The sequence below is a fragment of the Mastigoproctus giganteus genome, chromosome 4 (genome assembly GCF_048544385.1).
Source record: "Mastigoproctus giganteus isolate SK-2022 chromosome 4, ASM4854438v1, whole genome shotgun sequence".
Taxonomy (NCBI): Eukaryota; Metazoa; Arthropoda; class Arachnida; order Uropygi; family Thelyphonidae; genus Mastigoproctus; species Mastigoproctus giganteus.
Window position 1 is genome coordinate 244,566,720 of NC_143578.1, and position 18,220 is coordinate 244,584,939.

Consider the following 18,220-nt stretch of genomic DNA (forward strand, 5'->3'; position numbering starts at 1 on the left):
CCTATAGCACACTCCTACTCTCAATTTTGATCTCCCAATGCTTATGTCACACCAAGCTGACTCGACACTGCACTGTCCAGCGATGTCGACTGGCTTCACTTCCTTTGATTTTATGTGTTTCTTAACTAATAGCATAACCCTTCCTATCCTGTCTATTCTTTCTGTAGACGTTGTATTCCCGAAATTCCAGTTCTGCATTCCTTATGTCTGTGACACCACGTCTCTGATATCACAACAATATCCGCTTTTGGTGCTTTGAGCAATACCTCAAATTCATCAAATTTATTTACCAAATCCCTAGCGTTGGTGTACATGCACCTGTTCTTTTTCCTAGCTACCCTAACACAACCCATGTGTTCACTTGTACCGCAATGACTCCCAGCAGTCTCTGAAATATCCTGCAACCTGTTTTCCAGGCGTCTGTTCATTCCAATAGAAGTAGTGCAAGAATCACTTTCACCTCTGCCAGTGGCTACTGTTAATCTATTAGTCCTTGTATCCCACCAAGCTAGCAGTTTTCGCACCCACCTAACACTGCCTCGATAGCATCAGCAAATATTCTTGCACCCTTTCTATTTAAGTGTATCCCATCCCTGTAGAAGCAGTCCCTTCTGTTAACAAGTACAGACCAGGCTGAAAAAATTTCTACCCCTTGAGCCTTGCACAATCTTTCCAGGGCTGAATTGATCGACAAGGCTCTCGTCATATACTCCCTCCTATCGTGTCTGGGCAGAATTGCAGACTCTTTCAAATTGAACCCTAATTCACGCCTTTTTCACAACAGTGACCTGTACTTGTTAAGTAATTCTGCCGGTCTCCTACTTTTAATATCATTAGTGCCAACGTGTACAACTATATCACCTTTTGTGCCCTTAAAAGATGATATCCGCTCTACAACGTCATCAACCTTTGCCCCTGGCAGACATACCCTGGTCCTGTTCCACCTATCCTTTTTACAAAGCATGTTCCCCGTTTCCCTGACAAACGAGTCACTAACAACTACTAATTCATGTGGGACCAGCGCATTCTGCCTTGGGGGTTGCCGCTGTATTGCGTGATGACCAAGCGCAACCTCTGGCGTTGATGTGGGCAGCTGAGAGCTTGATGGGCCTCTCACTTTAAATCCTTCGAGGGCATCCCCCCTGTCCTTCAGGCTCTCATGTAGGCCCATAAGAACGCTGAGTTGTCGCCTGATTTCGTTACACTCCTTGCATCATGCACAAAAGCAAGGCTTTTGTGCGCGATGCAAGGAGTGTAACGAAATTTCTTGAACAAGTTCTACCAGGGTTACTTGACGATGTTCCAGCAAATGTGAGACGCAACTTTGGGTTTCAACATGACAGGGCGCCTGTCCATTATGGAAGGTGTGTTCGTGACCATTTGAACAGGCGTTTTGGGTGTCGATGGATTGGCCGTGATGGACCCGTTACCTGGGCCCCACGCTCACCTGATTTATCGAGCCTTGATTTCTTTCTGTGGAGGGGCCCTCAAATCTATGGTGTATGAATCGCCTGTGGAGACGGAAATGAATCTCGTCTGCGCTGCTGCTACTGTCAAAGAAATTCCAGGTGTGTTCGACTGTGTCCGCTGATCCATGCGGCGTCGGTGTCACGCATGCATCGCGTCTCATGGTGGAACCTTCGAGCATCTTTTGTAACATCATGAAATGCATCCGTGTCATACTCCATTGTTAATATTATGTCAAATAAATGTTTGCCACTAATTACTGTCTTGTGTCATTTCTGCTTCTTGTGCCTCTGCTACTACTTTCCCGTGACGTTTCTGGTTATGGGTTCCTATGCGATTCACATTCCTTTACGTGTTACCTACCTCCCTTAAACGTTTGTACCAATATTTTGAAGACACCCTGTATATACTGTACAGTATATTCAAATTCTTATTTTAGTGAATTTAAAATATGTTTTGCTGAAGTTTTACTCATCTAATTACCTGCTGACATTGATTTAATAGCCGAAGCTGTGAAACCTGACATGATGTTGTCATAATTCCCGAAAATGAAGTCAAAAAGTTGTGATGTTCCATATAAATGGACCACAGGTTTCTTTGGAAAATCAGCAGAAAAAAATACCAGTAAGGCAGTCTGTACACTTGCCAATTGCTCTAACAATTTATATCATCTTTTTAAAAGTAACTTCTCAAATTTCTCGACTCTGCTGCCAGCTCGAAATCAGTCCATCGCTAGGAAAATCTCTCATGGTTATTCCTCGCTCTCAGGGATCCGTTCTTGGACGTCTGGTGTGGAATTCTATACTCAACGATTGGCTGATTTCTAATACTGATCGGCTTAAATATCCAAATGATGGTGTATGTTGTTGATCTTACAATACTCATATTTGTACATAGAAATTGAAAAAATGAGTTAGAATTGCATGCTAATACCATAACTTCTACACTTTATAAATAGATATATGAATATAAACTCAAAGGATGTTCGACTAAATCTGCTACTATGATGGTTTTCCGTGGAAAATTAAATCGAACTAGACCTCCATCGATTAAATATGAAGGAAAAACATTACCTCCTGTTGATTCCCCATTATAAGAATTGGAGTTGTTATTGACAAATTATTGACTCGCTCTTGGAGTTGTTATTGACAAATCATCATTTCTACCACATATTAAGAACCTTCAGAACAAAGTTAAAACTTTTTGGCCATGATAAGATAAAAATGGATTTCAAGAACGGAACATTTAAGATTGCTTTTTCATACTGATTTTCTATCTATAATTTCTTATGTTGCAAAAATTTGGCATCGCAGAGGAAGTGCAAATAATTTTTTAGTCTCAGCTAGACACTGTTAAACGCTGCTTTCTCCTTAATGTGCACTTGTAGTACAGTGTCTATGCCATCTTTTCAGGTGAATCTTTAAGGGCATGTCTTACCACATCAGGAAAGGTTGTCTTTTTTCTTTACTTGGAATGCATGCCCTAGCAGACCCTAAATCTGATAAAAATTAAAATGTTGGTATAAACTTACATCAGAAATTGCCAAAAGAAATGGACGAATTCTCTGAAAGGATCTGTTACCAAATGTTTCATTCCAGATTTAATTTTACTGTCTCAAAAACCAAGAAATGTTTTATACGTACTCGCCGGACAGATTTCTTAACGCTCGCCATTTTAGATTTAATCTAGTCATTGGTCAATTGTGGTGCTCCCGAGGATTGGAGTCATATTTTGTGTTACTGGCCAAATTATAATTTGACAGAATTATTTATAATTAGACAGAATTACTACTGTCCAAATTACAATTTGGACAGTAGTAATATATTTGTTTACAAGTCTGCCATTATCAAGGATATAAGACAGAATTTATATGCTTTTTGTCTAGTTTGGTAGATAAATAGTAGACAGAATTTTACTACTATTTATCTACCATAAGATTGCAAAAATATGTGGGCATGGAAGAAGCCAATTGGAATAACAAACAGTAAATGATTATCTTTTAAGGGAAAATAATTTTTTGCAACGTTCGTTTTTTGTTACAGGAAAGGACAATTTAAAAATAAGTAGTTACTTTTAACCTGACCAGTTTTTTCAAATATTATTTTCAAATCAAATCTTTAAAGTGATTGTTTATCATTTATCAGATATTCTGCGTATTGCAATTAGAACGTCAGAGAAGATCTTATTTAAATGTCCGCATCCTTGAGAAATTGCTGAATATGGTAAAATTTAACTAAAACTAAAACAGTAGGGATAGGAAAGGCAACAGCTGAAACAGATGTTTACTAAAAAAATAATTTTTGTCAATATACTGGTCTCAAGATAGTTGCCATTACTTGAGAACTCGTATCACTCTTATCTCGTACGCTATGTCTCTCTATTTGTAGAGTGTGTGAAAATTATCCTTCTGTTCCCTCACTATAAATTTGAAACGGAGTCCCTGACTGCCTATTTCAAAAATGAAAAATGTACTGCTAGTTTTGTGCCTTTTTGGCCTCAGTGTAGGAAGTCCAACATGGAGTCAGTACCTTTTCTTGATGCAGTAATTTGAGTACCAGTTCTCTCTCTTTAAACTGTATTCTGTGTAAAATTGTTCACTTTGTAAAATGAGCTTGTGATTTTGCTTTTTCCAACTCTATGTTTTTAAACCATTTTCAGTAGAATTGCAAAATTTCAGTACATTAAAATTGTAAACTTTTAAAATTGGTGTTTCCATGAAAATAGGAAAACATTTGTATTTTGCTGACCTAAAATTTTTAAGTAAACCTTTTTAAATAAATAATGATATAAGTATAAATTAATTGATCTGTTACAGATTTTACAAATTTCTGTAATAATAATAATAATAATAATAATAATAATAATAATAATAATAATAATGAAATAAATGTAGTATTGTGATTCAGATTTTTCCTTTAAATTTTAAAGTACTAATTTAATTTAATTTAAATATAGTTTGGCATCTATGAATGAGATTACACGCCAAATAATTTCATTTAATTATTAATTTAATTAAATGAAGTGATCTACTTTCATTTTAAAATTTAGTCAATTTAATTTTAATTTTTGCCACCTATGAAAGAGATCCTCTCCAGATAACTTAATTTAATTAAATAAACTCATCTAATTTAAATAATTAGATAAGTTAAATAATTAACTTATCTAATTTAATTAAATAATTCGTTAAATAATTCTCATTAAATCAATTAAAACAAAATGTCATAAATGTATTTTAAAAATGTTTACTTCGCCGATATTTATGGAATTACAACATTTGTTCTAAAAAGATACTTAGGGTGATTAAGAAATCATTTTCTTAACTCAAAAACTATAGTTTGTATCGAAAAAACGTTTTTTTGAATTGTAATCATTATATGTGAGATTTTTTCAAACAATAAAAGTTATTTCGAAATCTGATCACCACTATAAATTTATTTACTGAGACGCTTTTATCTTATTACAAAGACAAGTGTATTCAATTATCGGTTTTTCTTTCTTTAGAGTCAAAGAAACGAATCGCTATGGAAAACTCAAGTAAGTCTTTTTCATTTGGTGTTTACTAGAATAAACTGAGAAATTGGTCTTTTTCTTGGTTATTCAAAGATGGAAGAAAAACTATCATTTTGGAAAATATTTCATTGTGGAAAATGTAACGTTGTTCATATGAAAACTGGGGAATGATTGACGCACGCTCATTTTGAAAAGTTAACACGATTTATGGAGGGGTAGTTCTAGTTCTCTACAGTCAATGCTACTCATAAATCTGGTTAATATTGTCTTAAAAATGAATTTTTGACCGCTTTCAGTTTATTCAATTATTATTTGATTTACTTTTTGGTTCGCTATGGTGCGTAATCAGTTTAATGGCCAACTGGTTATGGATTTGCGCAAACCAAGGTAATGAATAAAAAAATGCAAATATCAGTTATGTTTTTCAGTTTTCCTTCTTAAACGTAAGTAAATTGTTTCAATTATTTTTTTAGATTTATTTGGAGGAGACATGATTGGAGTTAAATGGGACCAGGTAAGTTACTTTTGTAGAATACTTCAAGTCGAACGATATGGAAAAGGCAGAAATTGTTTTAGATATCTGAATCCATTGAAACGTCATAGGCTTTCGAATATACCAATAAATTTATGATGGTTTTAAAAGCAATAGAATTTAAATTTAAAGATGATAAACATCATCATCTTTTTAAAGATGATAAACATCATCATCTTTAAAATAATATACTGAAAAGGAAAATTATATCTTCTTTAGGACAGAAATGGCATCGTAAGTGAAACACGATTGTGGCCGGACGGGATTATTCCTTACGTGATTCACCAAAGTAAAAGTAGGTGAAAATGTTTATAATTTTTCATGTAATATGATTGTACTCGTCACCTATTTCTTTAATAGGTGGTTTAAATGTGAGTTTAACTATAACGGCCGACCGGGCTAGCCGAGTGGGTAAAGTACCTGCCCGGCAACCCAAAGGTCGCGGGTTCGATTCCCGCCTCGGGCTTGGATCAAAGTACTGCAAAAACCTTGGGAGGTGCAATATGGCCATAGAAGCCGATGCGCCAACAACTACCAAATCAAAAAAAAAAAAAAAAAAAAAAAAAAATTAACTATAACTTCTAAGAGTCATATCCTAACTAAAGCTTAATTTACGTAATAAAAGGTTAGGCTATTAAAAAAAGAAATTATACAATTCTATGGCAAAAAGTCATTAGACCTTATGTCACCTAAAGAACTGCTCCAAACAGCACATGATGCAATCAAGGTTTCGGTAAACAATTTATATTTCATTAATTTTTACATTTTTTTAAAATAAATAAATGAAAAGAATTTAAAAAAATATATTATAAAGTCTTTAAGTATTTTAAAATGTATTTTTATTTGAGAACAGATTTGTTTTGTGCCATATTGCCACACACAGAGGTGAGAAAACATAATGTAAAAAAGTTCTTATGGAAAATATCAGTTTTGTTTCATACTATTTTTGGTGTGCGGACCAACATTATTTAATATTTCTCAATGCTGTATCTGAATTTGCAGTGGAATTTGAAGAACTCATATTGAAAGCGATGGGCGAAATCGAAAAGAGCACCTGTCTAAAATTTGTTAAAAGGGATCCAAATAAGCACACGAATTTCATCCACCTCAAATATGTTGATGGGTAAGTTGAAAAATTAAAATTTTGTGAATGTCAATTTGTTTCGGGAACAGCGTATATTCAGGTGTTATCTAAAAGCCAAGTTGACTAAAATGTGAAGGATCAGCTTTGTTAATTACATTCCTTCAACATAACTTGATCATATTCTCAAAAAGTTGGAAGGACAGAAATGATATTAGGTAATCAGTATTTCGAATTTAATGCCATTCTCTCTAACCAACAACAAATATTTATTATGTTTAGAGTTCAGTCGGACAATATTTAATAAACAACCTAGGGATAGTAGGATATTCTGAAGGGTATTTCATTTCGATCTGCCACTGGCAATCAAAATTGAAATAGCTCTCACCTTTCACCCTGTCCAAAGAACCGAAAACCAGCAAGTTGTAACATTTAGGTAAAATTAAAACAAATCACTTTTCTCGTTTAGATTTATGTGCCATTGCCTCATTAACCTATATATTTCCCCTTAAAAATCTCATCAGGTTCTTTAAAGTTTGATAACAAAAGACCACAATGGCTGAATAAAATTGTTAACATTTTATTTCTAGTCTAGAGAAATATGGAAACAATTTTTCACAGTTGGAGGTTGAGTATGATTCAAAAAAATGTCCTATTATGGCTATTTAAGAATTACTTCATCTACCAGTTTGTTTTCTGTTTGTTAGTTGCATGTCTTCTCTGGTCGGTTTTTCCTGCTTAGACTTTATACATTTTTAAAATTTCAAAAATAAGTTCAAATCCGCTAGATGGAACTCTTATTTGAAGAATATAATCAGCTGTAAGTCTAAAATCCATTATAAAGAATTCTTGTTTTTTCCAGTTGCAATTCTCCTGTAGGAATGAGTGGGGGTGAGCAGGTAATTTCTTTGACTGATGGTTGTAACCTCAAGGGAACTGTAATTCACGAGATCCTTCACTCTGTAGGCTTCTTCCATGAACAGAATCGCTCAGACAGAGACAATTACCTAGATATCTTCTGGGATAATATTGATGAAGGTAAGGTGTAGGTTTTATACTTATGTAACTTTTTGTTTGATTTTGGCCGCTTTATCCTTTTATTTTACTGGAAAATTTGTAGGAGTGTTCTGCACCGCCCTGTATTTATAAGGAGTGTTCTGTTCATTAAGTTATCTACCTTAGCTATAAATATGCTCGAGATATAAAAATGTTGTTTTATCATATTCTCATCTTATTCGCGCAGGTCCAGCTGAGTACAGTGAAGCACGAAAGAATAGAAGAGATTTAAGTTAATCAACTAGGAGGAAAGCATGTATATCACGAAACAAATCACGTTTTTTGTGTTTGTTGTAAAAAGAAGAGAATGGACCAAAAATTATTCAAAATATGATGTCGCCTCATCTGAATGCCAGATATAATTTTGGACTCCTTTGAACTTTTTGGAAAGTTGTCATTTTCGTTGGCCTTGGTAAAACCAACGAAAACGACAGCTCCAGAAATATGCCAATGAAGACTTGATTATTCAGAATAGACTTCAAGTGTCTACTGTGTAACTTCAAGGTGACTCTAGTCGATAGAATAATGTAGGTAAGGGAAGTCGGCAAGACGGATCCGTAATCTCAGGACAAGGATTGGCTCTGAGGACTGGGCCGATCGGGCTGGGGTCGGAAGCGGGTATGGCACTGCACAGGGACTGGGCGAAACTGTCCAGTGATGGACCGGTTGAGCCCGAATGGAAAATGTCGGGATCATCACTGTCTAAAAAATCACGACTCAAAATACAATTTTTAGGAACATGGAATTCTTTTGATGGACTACATCAGCGCAAGAGAACAATCACTGGCGATTTCTGTGTTACTGTTCTGAAAAAATTAAGCGGGGATATAAAGGGAACAGATTAGAGGGGAAATTGCCAAGAGATGTTCTTCGTGCCAATGCTCCTGTACACAAGTCCCATAGAGAAATTAGTAGTATGAAAGACTGCGGACTCCAAGAGTTAACCACTCACTCTAAAGTCGAGACCCGGCCCTCAGTGATTATTTCTTCTTTGAAAATCTGAAGGAAATATCTGCGTGGGCATATTTTCAAGTGATGACGATCTCAAAGAAGATGTAAATGCTTTATCAGAGAAAAGAACAATTTTTTTCAGCTACTTTATTTTTTTCCCTCTAAATGTATTGCATTGAATGCAAAAGGATGTATATGAAGAGAAAAAATTCAAAAAATTAAAGCTTACGTTGTTTTATTTTAATTTTTACCCTCCCCCCCCCAGTAATAAAACATTTTTTTTATTTTTATTACTGAGGTAGATAAGTTTTCAAAAACTTATGTACCTCATAAATATTGAACTGCAAGGAGCACTGGAGTACTCATACTTCAATATTTTTTAGAAAAAATAATTATATTCATAATAACGTTATTCCTTTTACTCTTTGGTCCAGATATGAAGTTTAGCTTTGATAAACTTCTGCCATGGGAAAACAATCTGCTTGGAGAGCCATTTGATTACAATTCCATCATGATTTACGATGAATATTCGTTTTCGAAAGACGGTATTTCGAAGACAATGATACCGAAGCAACCTGGAGTAACACTTCCATCAATACAAGATAATAATGACATGACCGAAAGCGACATAAGACGGATCAACAAGTTGTACCAATGTTTCGGTAAGTGTCTTTCACTCTTGTAAATTAGACTTAAAAGGGATTCTGCTTGAAACACAATTGAGATTCAAAGCGAAGCAATTTAACTCGAAGTGTATTCGAGTGAAAACCGAGATATGAAGAAATTCTATAGATTTCAATCCTAAAGAGTTTGTGTGCATGCGTGAATTTTATGCCTGCTTCTTACGACCGCGTGCATAACGAAGTTTATAATTACAGGAAACAAACGACCCACACCAACTCCGGTTTCTACGTATACGTGTAACTTCGAGAGCGATGAATGTGGATTTAAAAACATGGAAGACAACAGCTACGATCGTTGGATAAGAACACACCAGACGATAGCTGGAAGAACAGGTAAGTTCTGAAAGAGCAAAGTTAGTTCTGTTCAACGCTTCCAGTAAGATTACGCTTTTTGTCATTTCAAAAGATTAATTCGGCTGTTCGTTCGTGTAGGATTCGTCATGTCTCTGAACAGCAGGACCTCTCCGAATGGTAAGGGATGGCTCTGGAGTCAAACATTTCGTATTCAAAAGCCGAGGAAGATGTGTGTATCCGTTAAAGTGTATACAACTGGTCCGTGGTTCGTTTCTCTCTTGGTCTACGATCCGAATGGTCGCGATGTTGTCCAATATAAGCAGACCTCAGGCACTTGGCAAACCTTTCAGGGATCAGTCGATGTTGGGATGGATGAAGTCATGGTAATCGCTTTGATATATTAAGAAGTGCAGAATTGAACATCCTCCATTAAAAACATAACTAAGTTTTTAATGGCGAGTCTCACCTAGGTTAATATGATTGTATAGCATTCTTAGCGATTGATATTTCGTTATACTTAATATGGTTCACAATTTTTCTCATTTACACCAGGTATGAGCATCGTTTCAACGAACTCCAGAAACACCCTCGCTCTGTAACACTTAAATATTTCATTTTGTTTATTTTTATTTTAAATTTTTATCAGAAGAAGAAGACACTCTTTCACCTCGTTCCCCAGATAACAAAAATTTCAAGACGTCTGTAGCGCATACGAAGTATGAACAAAAATTTCGGGGACTGACATCTTTGTGACGCGTTTAAACATAATAACGCATTGGTACTTGCAATCAATCTGAATTTTGCGTCAAATATTTCAACAGAGTGATTTTATATTGTGCAGGGTGTTTGTGTCAAATTTTGTTTCAAATTAAGGGAAGTGCAACGGAAATCCACGAAATGTTGAAAACAGCTATCGAATGACGCTACGTGTCATTCGATGACTTTTCAATAGTTTAATGAGAGCGTCTTGTGGGTCGAAGCAATGATCCTCACTCTAACCGCCCTTAAACTTCTAAAACCGATAATTCAATCGCTCGTGATGTGATCGACGTTTAACTGTCCTGAGTTGCCAAGAAAAATAGAAAATGTCGATCAGTTTTAACACAAGAATAAAACCCTTTACAGCCAAGTTTGTGCCACGCATCTTCACTGATGATCACAGTGAATTGTCGACGAGTTCACGTGCGTCATCATGATCTTCCTCAACGTGCTGCTGCTAACCCACACTGTTTTTTCCGTCATTGCTGGTGGCATTAATGACAAGTCTTCCTCTGTCTTCCTCCACTCAACCATCCCTTTACCTATGGGTAAAGGGATGGTTGAGTGGGGGAAGACAGAGTTGTAATCAATGGGTACTGCTCTTCGTGGACTGATGTTATTAGTGGAGTCCATTTGGGTTCAGTGTTGGGTCCATGGTTGCTTTCTATATTTATCATTGATATTAATGAAGGTATATCAGGATTAATGTCCAAGTTTGCAGACAACGCGAAGGTTGGTAGGGTTGTTAATGACGGTATGTTACTGCTGCACAGAATCTAGAAAAGTTGGGGAAGATGGGCAGAGAATTGGCAATTGGTAACATTGACAAATGCAAAGTACTGCATATGGGTAGAAGTAATCACAGAGTAACGTATCAGATGATGGGTCTTGTCAATGATATACAGGAACTTTGCTAGCAGGGATAAGGAGGTCATTATCCCTTTGTATAATGCAATCATCAGGCCGCACGTTGAGTACTGCATACAGATCTGGAGGACTCATTTTAGGAAGGATGTAGAGCTGCTGGAATGAGTACAGAGAACAGCAACGAGATTGGTGAGGGGAACAAAGGGGTGTTCTTACCAAGAAAAGCTCCAGTTCTACAAATTGCAGCGTCTGGTGACTAGGCACCTGCGAGGTGATCTAAAAAAACTATTATTATATTACCACCCGAATATTTAAATTCATATGCCGTGCTGTGTGTCTTATGTCTGCTAATTGCGTGTGTTCTGTGGTCGATTTGTCTGTTGTGCTGGACGAAAAACTCCGTTCGAATCGCGTCATTGACGCGATTCGAACTCCGTCCTTTTCCACCTGATGTTGGGAAGACGGTAACGATACCACTGTGCTATTCACGAGGTTTGCTACATGCGAGGTGATATTATTATTATTATTATTTTAGGGTTGCCCGTAATTAAATACATTAACCCGTATTTGTGTCTGTAAATTGCGTATGTTCTCTGGTCGATTTGCCTGTTTTGCTGGACGAAAAAACCCCAGTTACTGGGAATAAAATCTTGCTATCTACGCCTGAGACCGACTAACTCAGCCACGGAGATACGAGGTTATATGATTGAGGTGTATAAGGCCTTGAACGGTTAGAGCAAGGTTAATGCTGATGAGATGTTCTTCCCCGAGACCGAAGCATTCATTCTCGCCATCCAAGTCCAGGTTATCAATACCAGAAACTAAAGGAAATAAATTGCCAGAAACCTCCGGAGTGACACATTTGGACGATGCCGCCTAGCCCTAGAAAGAATTCAGCATATCACTGAGGAGTTTAGGGTGATCACCCAGACGGAGTACACTCAGAGACATGACGAGGTAACCAGGATAATACATCAGAAGCTAATGCAAAAATATATTGACCAAACAAAGTGTACTGTATTACAAGTACGAACTCCAGATGGTCTATTGGTTTCATACAGTGCTACAGACAACATCTAGATGGCTTTTCCCGGGGTGGGTCGAATAATTGGGAAGCTCGAGGAAGGTCGAAGTGCGAGGAGTGTGGCTGCAGAGTTCGGTATCGCTCATAGCATCGTCTCACGTGCGTGGTCGGCCTGCAGAACGACAGATACAGCTGTTCGAAGGACCAGTGGTGGTCGTCCACGAAAAACAACGCCCAATGATGACCGTTATATACTCCTACAGGCCAAGAGGGACCGACACCAAACAGCGGAATCCATTGCAAACCAGCTGCACAGAACGCAGGATATCGCGGTTTACTGTGGCCAGGCGAGCCCACAAAGGTGGACTGTTTGCCCGACGGCCAGTATGCTGTGTCCCTTTAACACCTGCCCATCGGAGACACCCTTTACAGTGGTGCATCGAACACAAGGACTGGACAGCAGCGCAATGGGATAAGGTACACTTTACTGATGAGAGTAGATTCAGTCTCAGCAGAATTCTGGACGTCAGCTAATCTGGCGAGAGTTTGGCACACGGTATCACCCCGAAAACATCACTGAAAGGGATCGATATGGCGGTCGAGGTGTTTTCGTCTGGGGAGGCGTTATCTTGGATGGACGTACACAACTGCCGATACTGGAAGGCGGTACTCTAACCGGTGCACACTACAGTACTGAGGTAATCCTTCCCCATGTGCGTCTGTTCCGAGGTGCCATTAGCCCCGAGTTCGTGTTTATGGATGATAACGCCACACCCCATCGCACTTCAGCTGTTGATATGCTTTTGGGAAGTGAGGACATTATTCGTATGGATTGTCCTGCCCGTTCCGCCGTTCTAAATCCCATCGAACACATATGGGACGCTCTGGGGACACGCTTAGCGGCACGTCCACACCCGCCAGAAAATGTTTACCAGCTGAAGATGCGCTGACAGAGGAACGAACGATGTTACCGCAAGAACTTATCAACAACATTGTTCTAAGTATGGACAGGCGGTGCATCGACATTAGGGTGGCCATATCTCCTACTGAGGACCCCCCCCTCTTCCCTTTGTTCCATTTTTGGTAGTGATGCATCTGTATCATGGCAGATAGTGCTATGTTGCCATTTTCGAACACAGTCTCTCTGTACCGTTTTGTTTCCGTTGATGTCTCGGTGTTGTTTCCTTCATCATTTCTGTACCTCACAATGTTCTTTTGGTATGTCATTCTCTTATCCAGGCCACTCCTATGAGAAGCTACAAGTGAAAACCTGACTGGTCCTTAAGTTTTGCACACCAGTGTATTATTAATCAGACACAACCAAATACCCATGCCATTGATATCAATATTCCTCAAACGCCCGAAAAAAATCCCATAAAGCGAAAAAGTTATAATAATAAAAATACAGTAGTTTCAATTTTTCAATAATGCTAAAATAAAACTATTTTTTTATTTCAGTTTGCCGTTGGTGCCATGGTGGCAGGCCCAGGATCCGGTGAAGCAGTCATCGACGACTTCACTTTGAAACCTAATTCTTGCTAAGAGAAAGTCAAGTTTCTAAACAGCTAATAAATCCTTTTAATTATCTTTATGTCTTTCCATTAATTGCTGTTTTCAATAAAACGTGTTCAAAACTTCAAATTTCAACCGTTACTTGAAAGCGAATTTATGAGCAAAGTAAAAATCCAACCGGTTGATATCAAATTGTAATAATCAGTATACAAATCATTGATCAAAGGGTGTTTAAATATTTATAAATACTTTAATCATGTAGATTTGGGTTTGGGATTTGCAATTTGTTGAATAATCTATACGCAATAGGTTAAAAAAAATTAGGGAATCTGAAACGAATTGCAGAAAGTTGAAGAAAAACTCATATTTATTAAATGGCGAGGTACAAGAAATCTTGTTCGCTGTCACATTTTCTGAAACTTAAGTTGAATTCATCGATGGCTGTAATCCCATTTTGGTAATCCATATTATTGGCATGGAACACGATCTTAAAAGAAATACAAAAATAAAATTCTATAAATTTTTATAAAAGTTTATAAATTCTCTTATTATAAAAAAGAAATAATTCGGGCCATATCTTGACTACTATAGTAATAAGTAATTAATAATTAAATGCGTTATTAATAATAATAAATGACTGGGCATAACGAGTGAGGATATATTCTATTACTTACTGCTAAGAGGTCATCGGTCAAGTTGAGATTGATGGCCACCGAGTGCCACGCTTTGGACTGTGTACCGTACTTCGCGACTGGAACTAGGGAGTCTTGATATTTCACAAACACCTGTACAGACTGAACGCCACTGCCATACAGGTACACATAAAACGTGAGGCAAGCGCTTCTTGGCCTTTGTGTGTGGTAGAGTGGACTGGTCAATCCAGCCGTTAGCCCTCGAGCATCTTCGGGCGTGACGTACATGAAACTACCTGAAATGTATTTAGACACAGTTTGTAAGGTGGGATGTACCAACCATTTCTACAAATCAGAAAGGTGAACGAATCGTTAATTGGAGAATTTTTGAAATTATCATTGCTTCTGTTTTCAAAATATTACCCAACAACCTTTCCAGGTCAGGAATATATCCCCTATGTCCTTGTTTAAAAATTGTTACCCAAAAATCCGCCCTCATGGGTAGCACAGATTGTAGGATCGCCGTGCTCCCCACACTGGGTGGAAAATACCTGAGTTCAAGTCCTGTCTAAGCAGTATAAGAATCTCAAACTGCATTTACTATTGTTCACAGCTGATAACCATTCTTAATCAACATATGCACTCGCTGGCGAAAAAAAATAGAAACCATTTTCGACTGGCATCAACATATAATTAAATGTATCGTATATAAATATCAGTTGTCACATGATATGATCGCAAGTTCCTTAGTAATTGATGAATACTGTACGCTTAACTGAGGCTTCTTAGTCGATCTGGTCGTGGGAAGAGAGGTGATCTTTCCGATTTTCAGAAAGGTGTTCTTCTTGGAGCACGTTTAGCAGAAGCCAGAATTGAGGAAACAAAAGAAACCGTTTTGAAAGAAACCATCTGATAAGTTGCTGCTATGGATAAGGGATGGTTGTGTGAGAGAAGACAGAGTGGCAATCAATGGACGCTGCTTTTCGTGGACTAATGTTATTGGTGGGCCCCCCAGGGTTCGGTGTCGGACCCATTGTTGCTTTCTATATTTATACGACAAATACAATGGGCGGAAAATGAAAGGAGAACGCAGCTCTAAAAGGAAGAAATGCGGGAGACTAAAGTTGGAAATTCAAGAACGAGACTGAAGGAATTTAAAACGAATTGTGAGTCAGAAGGCCCACCGCGCAGTATGTGTGAAAAATTCAATTTAGGCAATGAAAGACACATTTCCAACCGAACTATACAGCGGAAGTTCAAAAATAATGGAGTACTAGCAATAACGCCTGCGAAAATTTCGCAATTGGTAGCAGAGTTTTTCTCTAGCTGTGCTAAAGAAATGTAGTCCGTGTTTGGTCGTGCGCAGGTAAGCCAGTACGCGTCGAATCCTTATTTCTGTAAAATAAAACTAGTCTTTCTTTTAAGATAGGCAGGGCCAGTAGAGCAAATTGTCCCGTAAAATAAAGCTATTCGAATTTTTTAAATTTTCCCATGTTTCTGTACACCTAAGAAGAAATATCTTCAATTTGAGACCAAATCAGTTAGGCCTATTGTACGCAATGGCTACAGCTATCTGTACCCGTTGCGAAAATTTCGCAACTGGCAGCAGAGTATTATTATTATTATTATTTATTTTTTGGACCAAAGGACATGATTGTGCGAACGTGCAAATTGTTAATCAGAAAAAAAATGCATTATCAACTTAGACAACTGTTTGTTTAACCTTTAACATCTTCCTGTGGCTCTATCTATGAAGTGAATGTTGAACTATTCTCGTTTGTAGTACAAAACTGGCCAGTTCCGCAAAATAAAACTATTCAGAAATTTTAAACTTTAACAACTTTGTGCACATCTAGGAAGAAATATCTTCAATTTGAGACCACTTCGAACTCGATTGGTTAAGCCTATCGTTCACACTGACGGAGTAAAGAACACGGCTTCTGTATTAAACATATAGATTCTTCAACTTACACATTCCAATGACAAGATTGGACTGGTGGAGAGAAGGAAAATATCACGAGGTCTTACGAGTCTCGGTTTACACTTTTTTTTTTTTGCCCTAATGGTATGTGGCGTGAACCTCATGAAGCGATGCATCCAAACTGTCTCCAGTCCACCACTCAAGCGGCTGAAGGTCATCAAGCATGGGGTATGCTCTGTTGATAAGGACTGTCTGCGCGGTAATACAGTGGTATCGTCACCGTCCTCCTCACACATAGGGTTCGAGGATCTGTTCTCGGTACCTCTGCGAAGTTACGGTGCCCCTATCAAAAACACGAACAGGGGTGCTTCCATTGATCATTATTCTTCCACGCAAGAGAAAAAACTCCTGGGTTCGAATCCCGACGATGACGCGAGAAACACTAGTGGGCTTTTTTCACTCCGTGGCTGACTTAGTCGGCCTCAAGCGTAGATAGCAAGGTTTTTCCCCCATAAACTGGGATTTTTTCGTCCAGCAAAACAGGCAAATCGACCAGAGAACACACGCAATTTACAGTCATAATGCATATATGGGTAGATGTAAGAGATTACGGGTGGCACTAATATAATAATTTGAATTTAAGTTTGAATTCGTTGATAAGGACTGGGCCGGATTATACCGTCAGAAGGTCATGTCCAATGAATATCTTTTTTTGTCGTATGAGACCAAATTCGCCCTGCAATGCTTCATTTTTACTCGTATTGCGATGGATTCTTTCACAACGATAACGCATTATCCACCGAGCAAAACTTATACGTGAATGGTTCGAGGAACATGCCAAGATTTCCAACATCTGCCCTGACACCTAATTCTCCAGATTTGAATGCAGCTGAGAATGTCTGGCATGCGTTGGAACCGGCAGTTCGGCTTTTCAGTTCTCTACAGACTGACAAATATTCTAATGGAAGAATTATCAAATGTGAAACCACAGTCCCTCAAACACCTACTGGAGCCTTCGTGGATGGCACAGTTGGTATAATCACACTCCTCCCCACAACGGGTGAAAAATACTTGAGTTCGAATCCCATCAATGACGTGAGGAATTTTTATGGGTAATTTTCACAACCTGGCTGAGCTAGTTGGTTTAGAACGAGGGTTGCGTGAGTTTTTTCCCCTTTAACTCTTGTTTTTCACCCAGCAAACAGGCAAATCAACCACAGAACACACCCAACACATGTAAATAACACGTCTGTAAATTTACGGACATGTTACTTATGGCCTAAGCTGTTGATGCGCCTAGAATCTTACAACAAAACCATCCAGAACACGTGGCGTATGTTGTTGTAGGTTTTTGTTCATCATCCTGAACATCATCATTCTGAACATTCTGGGATTTATCTGTCTGTTCATCTGAACGAACGAAAATTTGAATTTTTTATGTTAATATTAAAAAATAATTTTCATTACCAACTATGTAATTTATAATGTTAAAATTGTAGCATCACTTGAACACTCATTGCAATCATCGTGGATTTGGTTAATAGGATGACGTGCGTTACCTGATCTGTTCCCCAAAGTGCCTTCTCCGTATAACCAGCCTACTTCAGTGTACTCTTCGTCATGTCCAAAGCCACATTCGCTATCCTCAAAGTCGCACGTAATATCCGGTATCTCCGGTACTGGCGGACGGATTTCTCCTACAAGACAAACGGATCTTACATTCCTTGTTCAAAATTATGAAGCTTAGGAACTGAAAAAGAGAATTAAAAACATAGTCGAAATTAGAGAACTCGTTTGCATAAACGCATCCGGGTACACACCCTGCTCGACAAAATTGCCAGAACACGTAGAAAAGGTGATGTAACTCGTGAAGCTTGCGACGAGCTGACAAAATTTGGTGTACCATAGAATAACGATGAAATGAGAAACAT

At 37.9% G+C, this 18,220-nt stretch overlaps 1 protein-coding gene across 1 annotated transcript; it reads left to right on the forward strand.

Annotated features, from left to right (window-relative positions):
- The first annotated feature begins 4,988 nt into the window (after positions 1-4,988).
- On the forward strand, positions 4,989-13,766 carry LOC150087587 (astacin-like metalloprotease toxin 1). The gene is made up of 9 exons (XM_090372541.1): positions 4,989-5,001; positions 5,451-5,491; positions 5,729-5,804; positions 6,512-6,632; positions 7,453-7,628; positions 9,032-9,259; positions 9,476-9,613; positions 9,713-9,957; positions 13,683-13,766. Exons 1-9 carry the CDS (start codon positions 4,989-4,991, stop codon positions 13,764-13,766), a joined length of 1,122 nt encoding a protein of 373 aa, XP_090228667.1.
- The last annotated feature ends 4,454 nt before the right edge of the window (positions 13,767-18,220 follow it).

Excerpts from the sequence above, each read along its gene's own strand:
- LOC150087587 (XM_090372541.1), top strand. Across the intron at positions 5,805-6,511 it reads CGTGATTCACCAAAGTAAAA|TGGAATTTGAAGAACTCATA; the intron begins GTAGGTGAAAAT and ends CTGAATTTGCAG. Across the intron at positions 6,633-7,452 it reads CACCTCAAATATGTTGATGG|TTGCAATTCTCCTGTAGGAA; the intron begins GTAAGTTGAAAA and ends TGTTTTTTCCAG.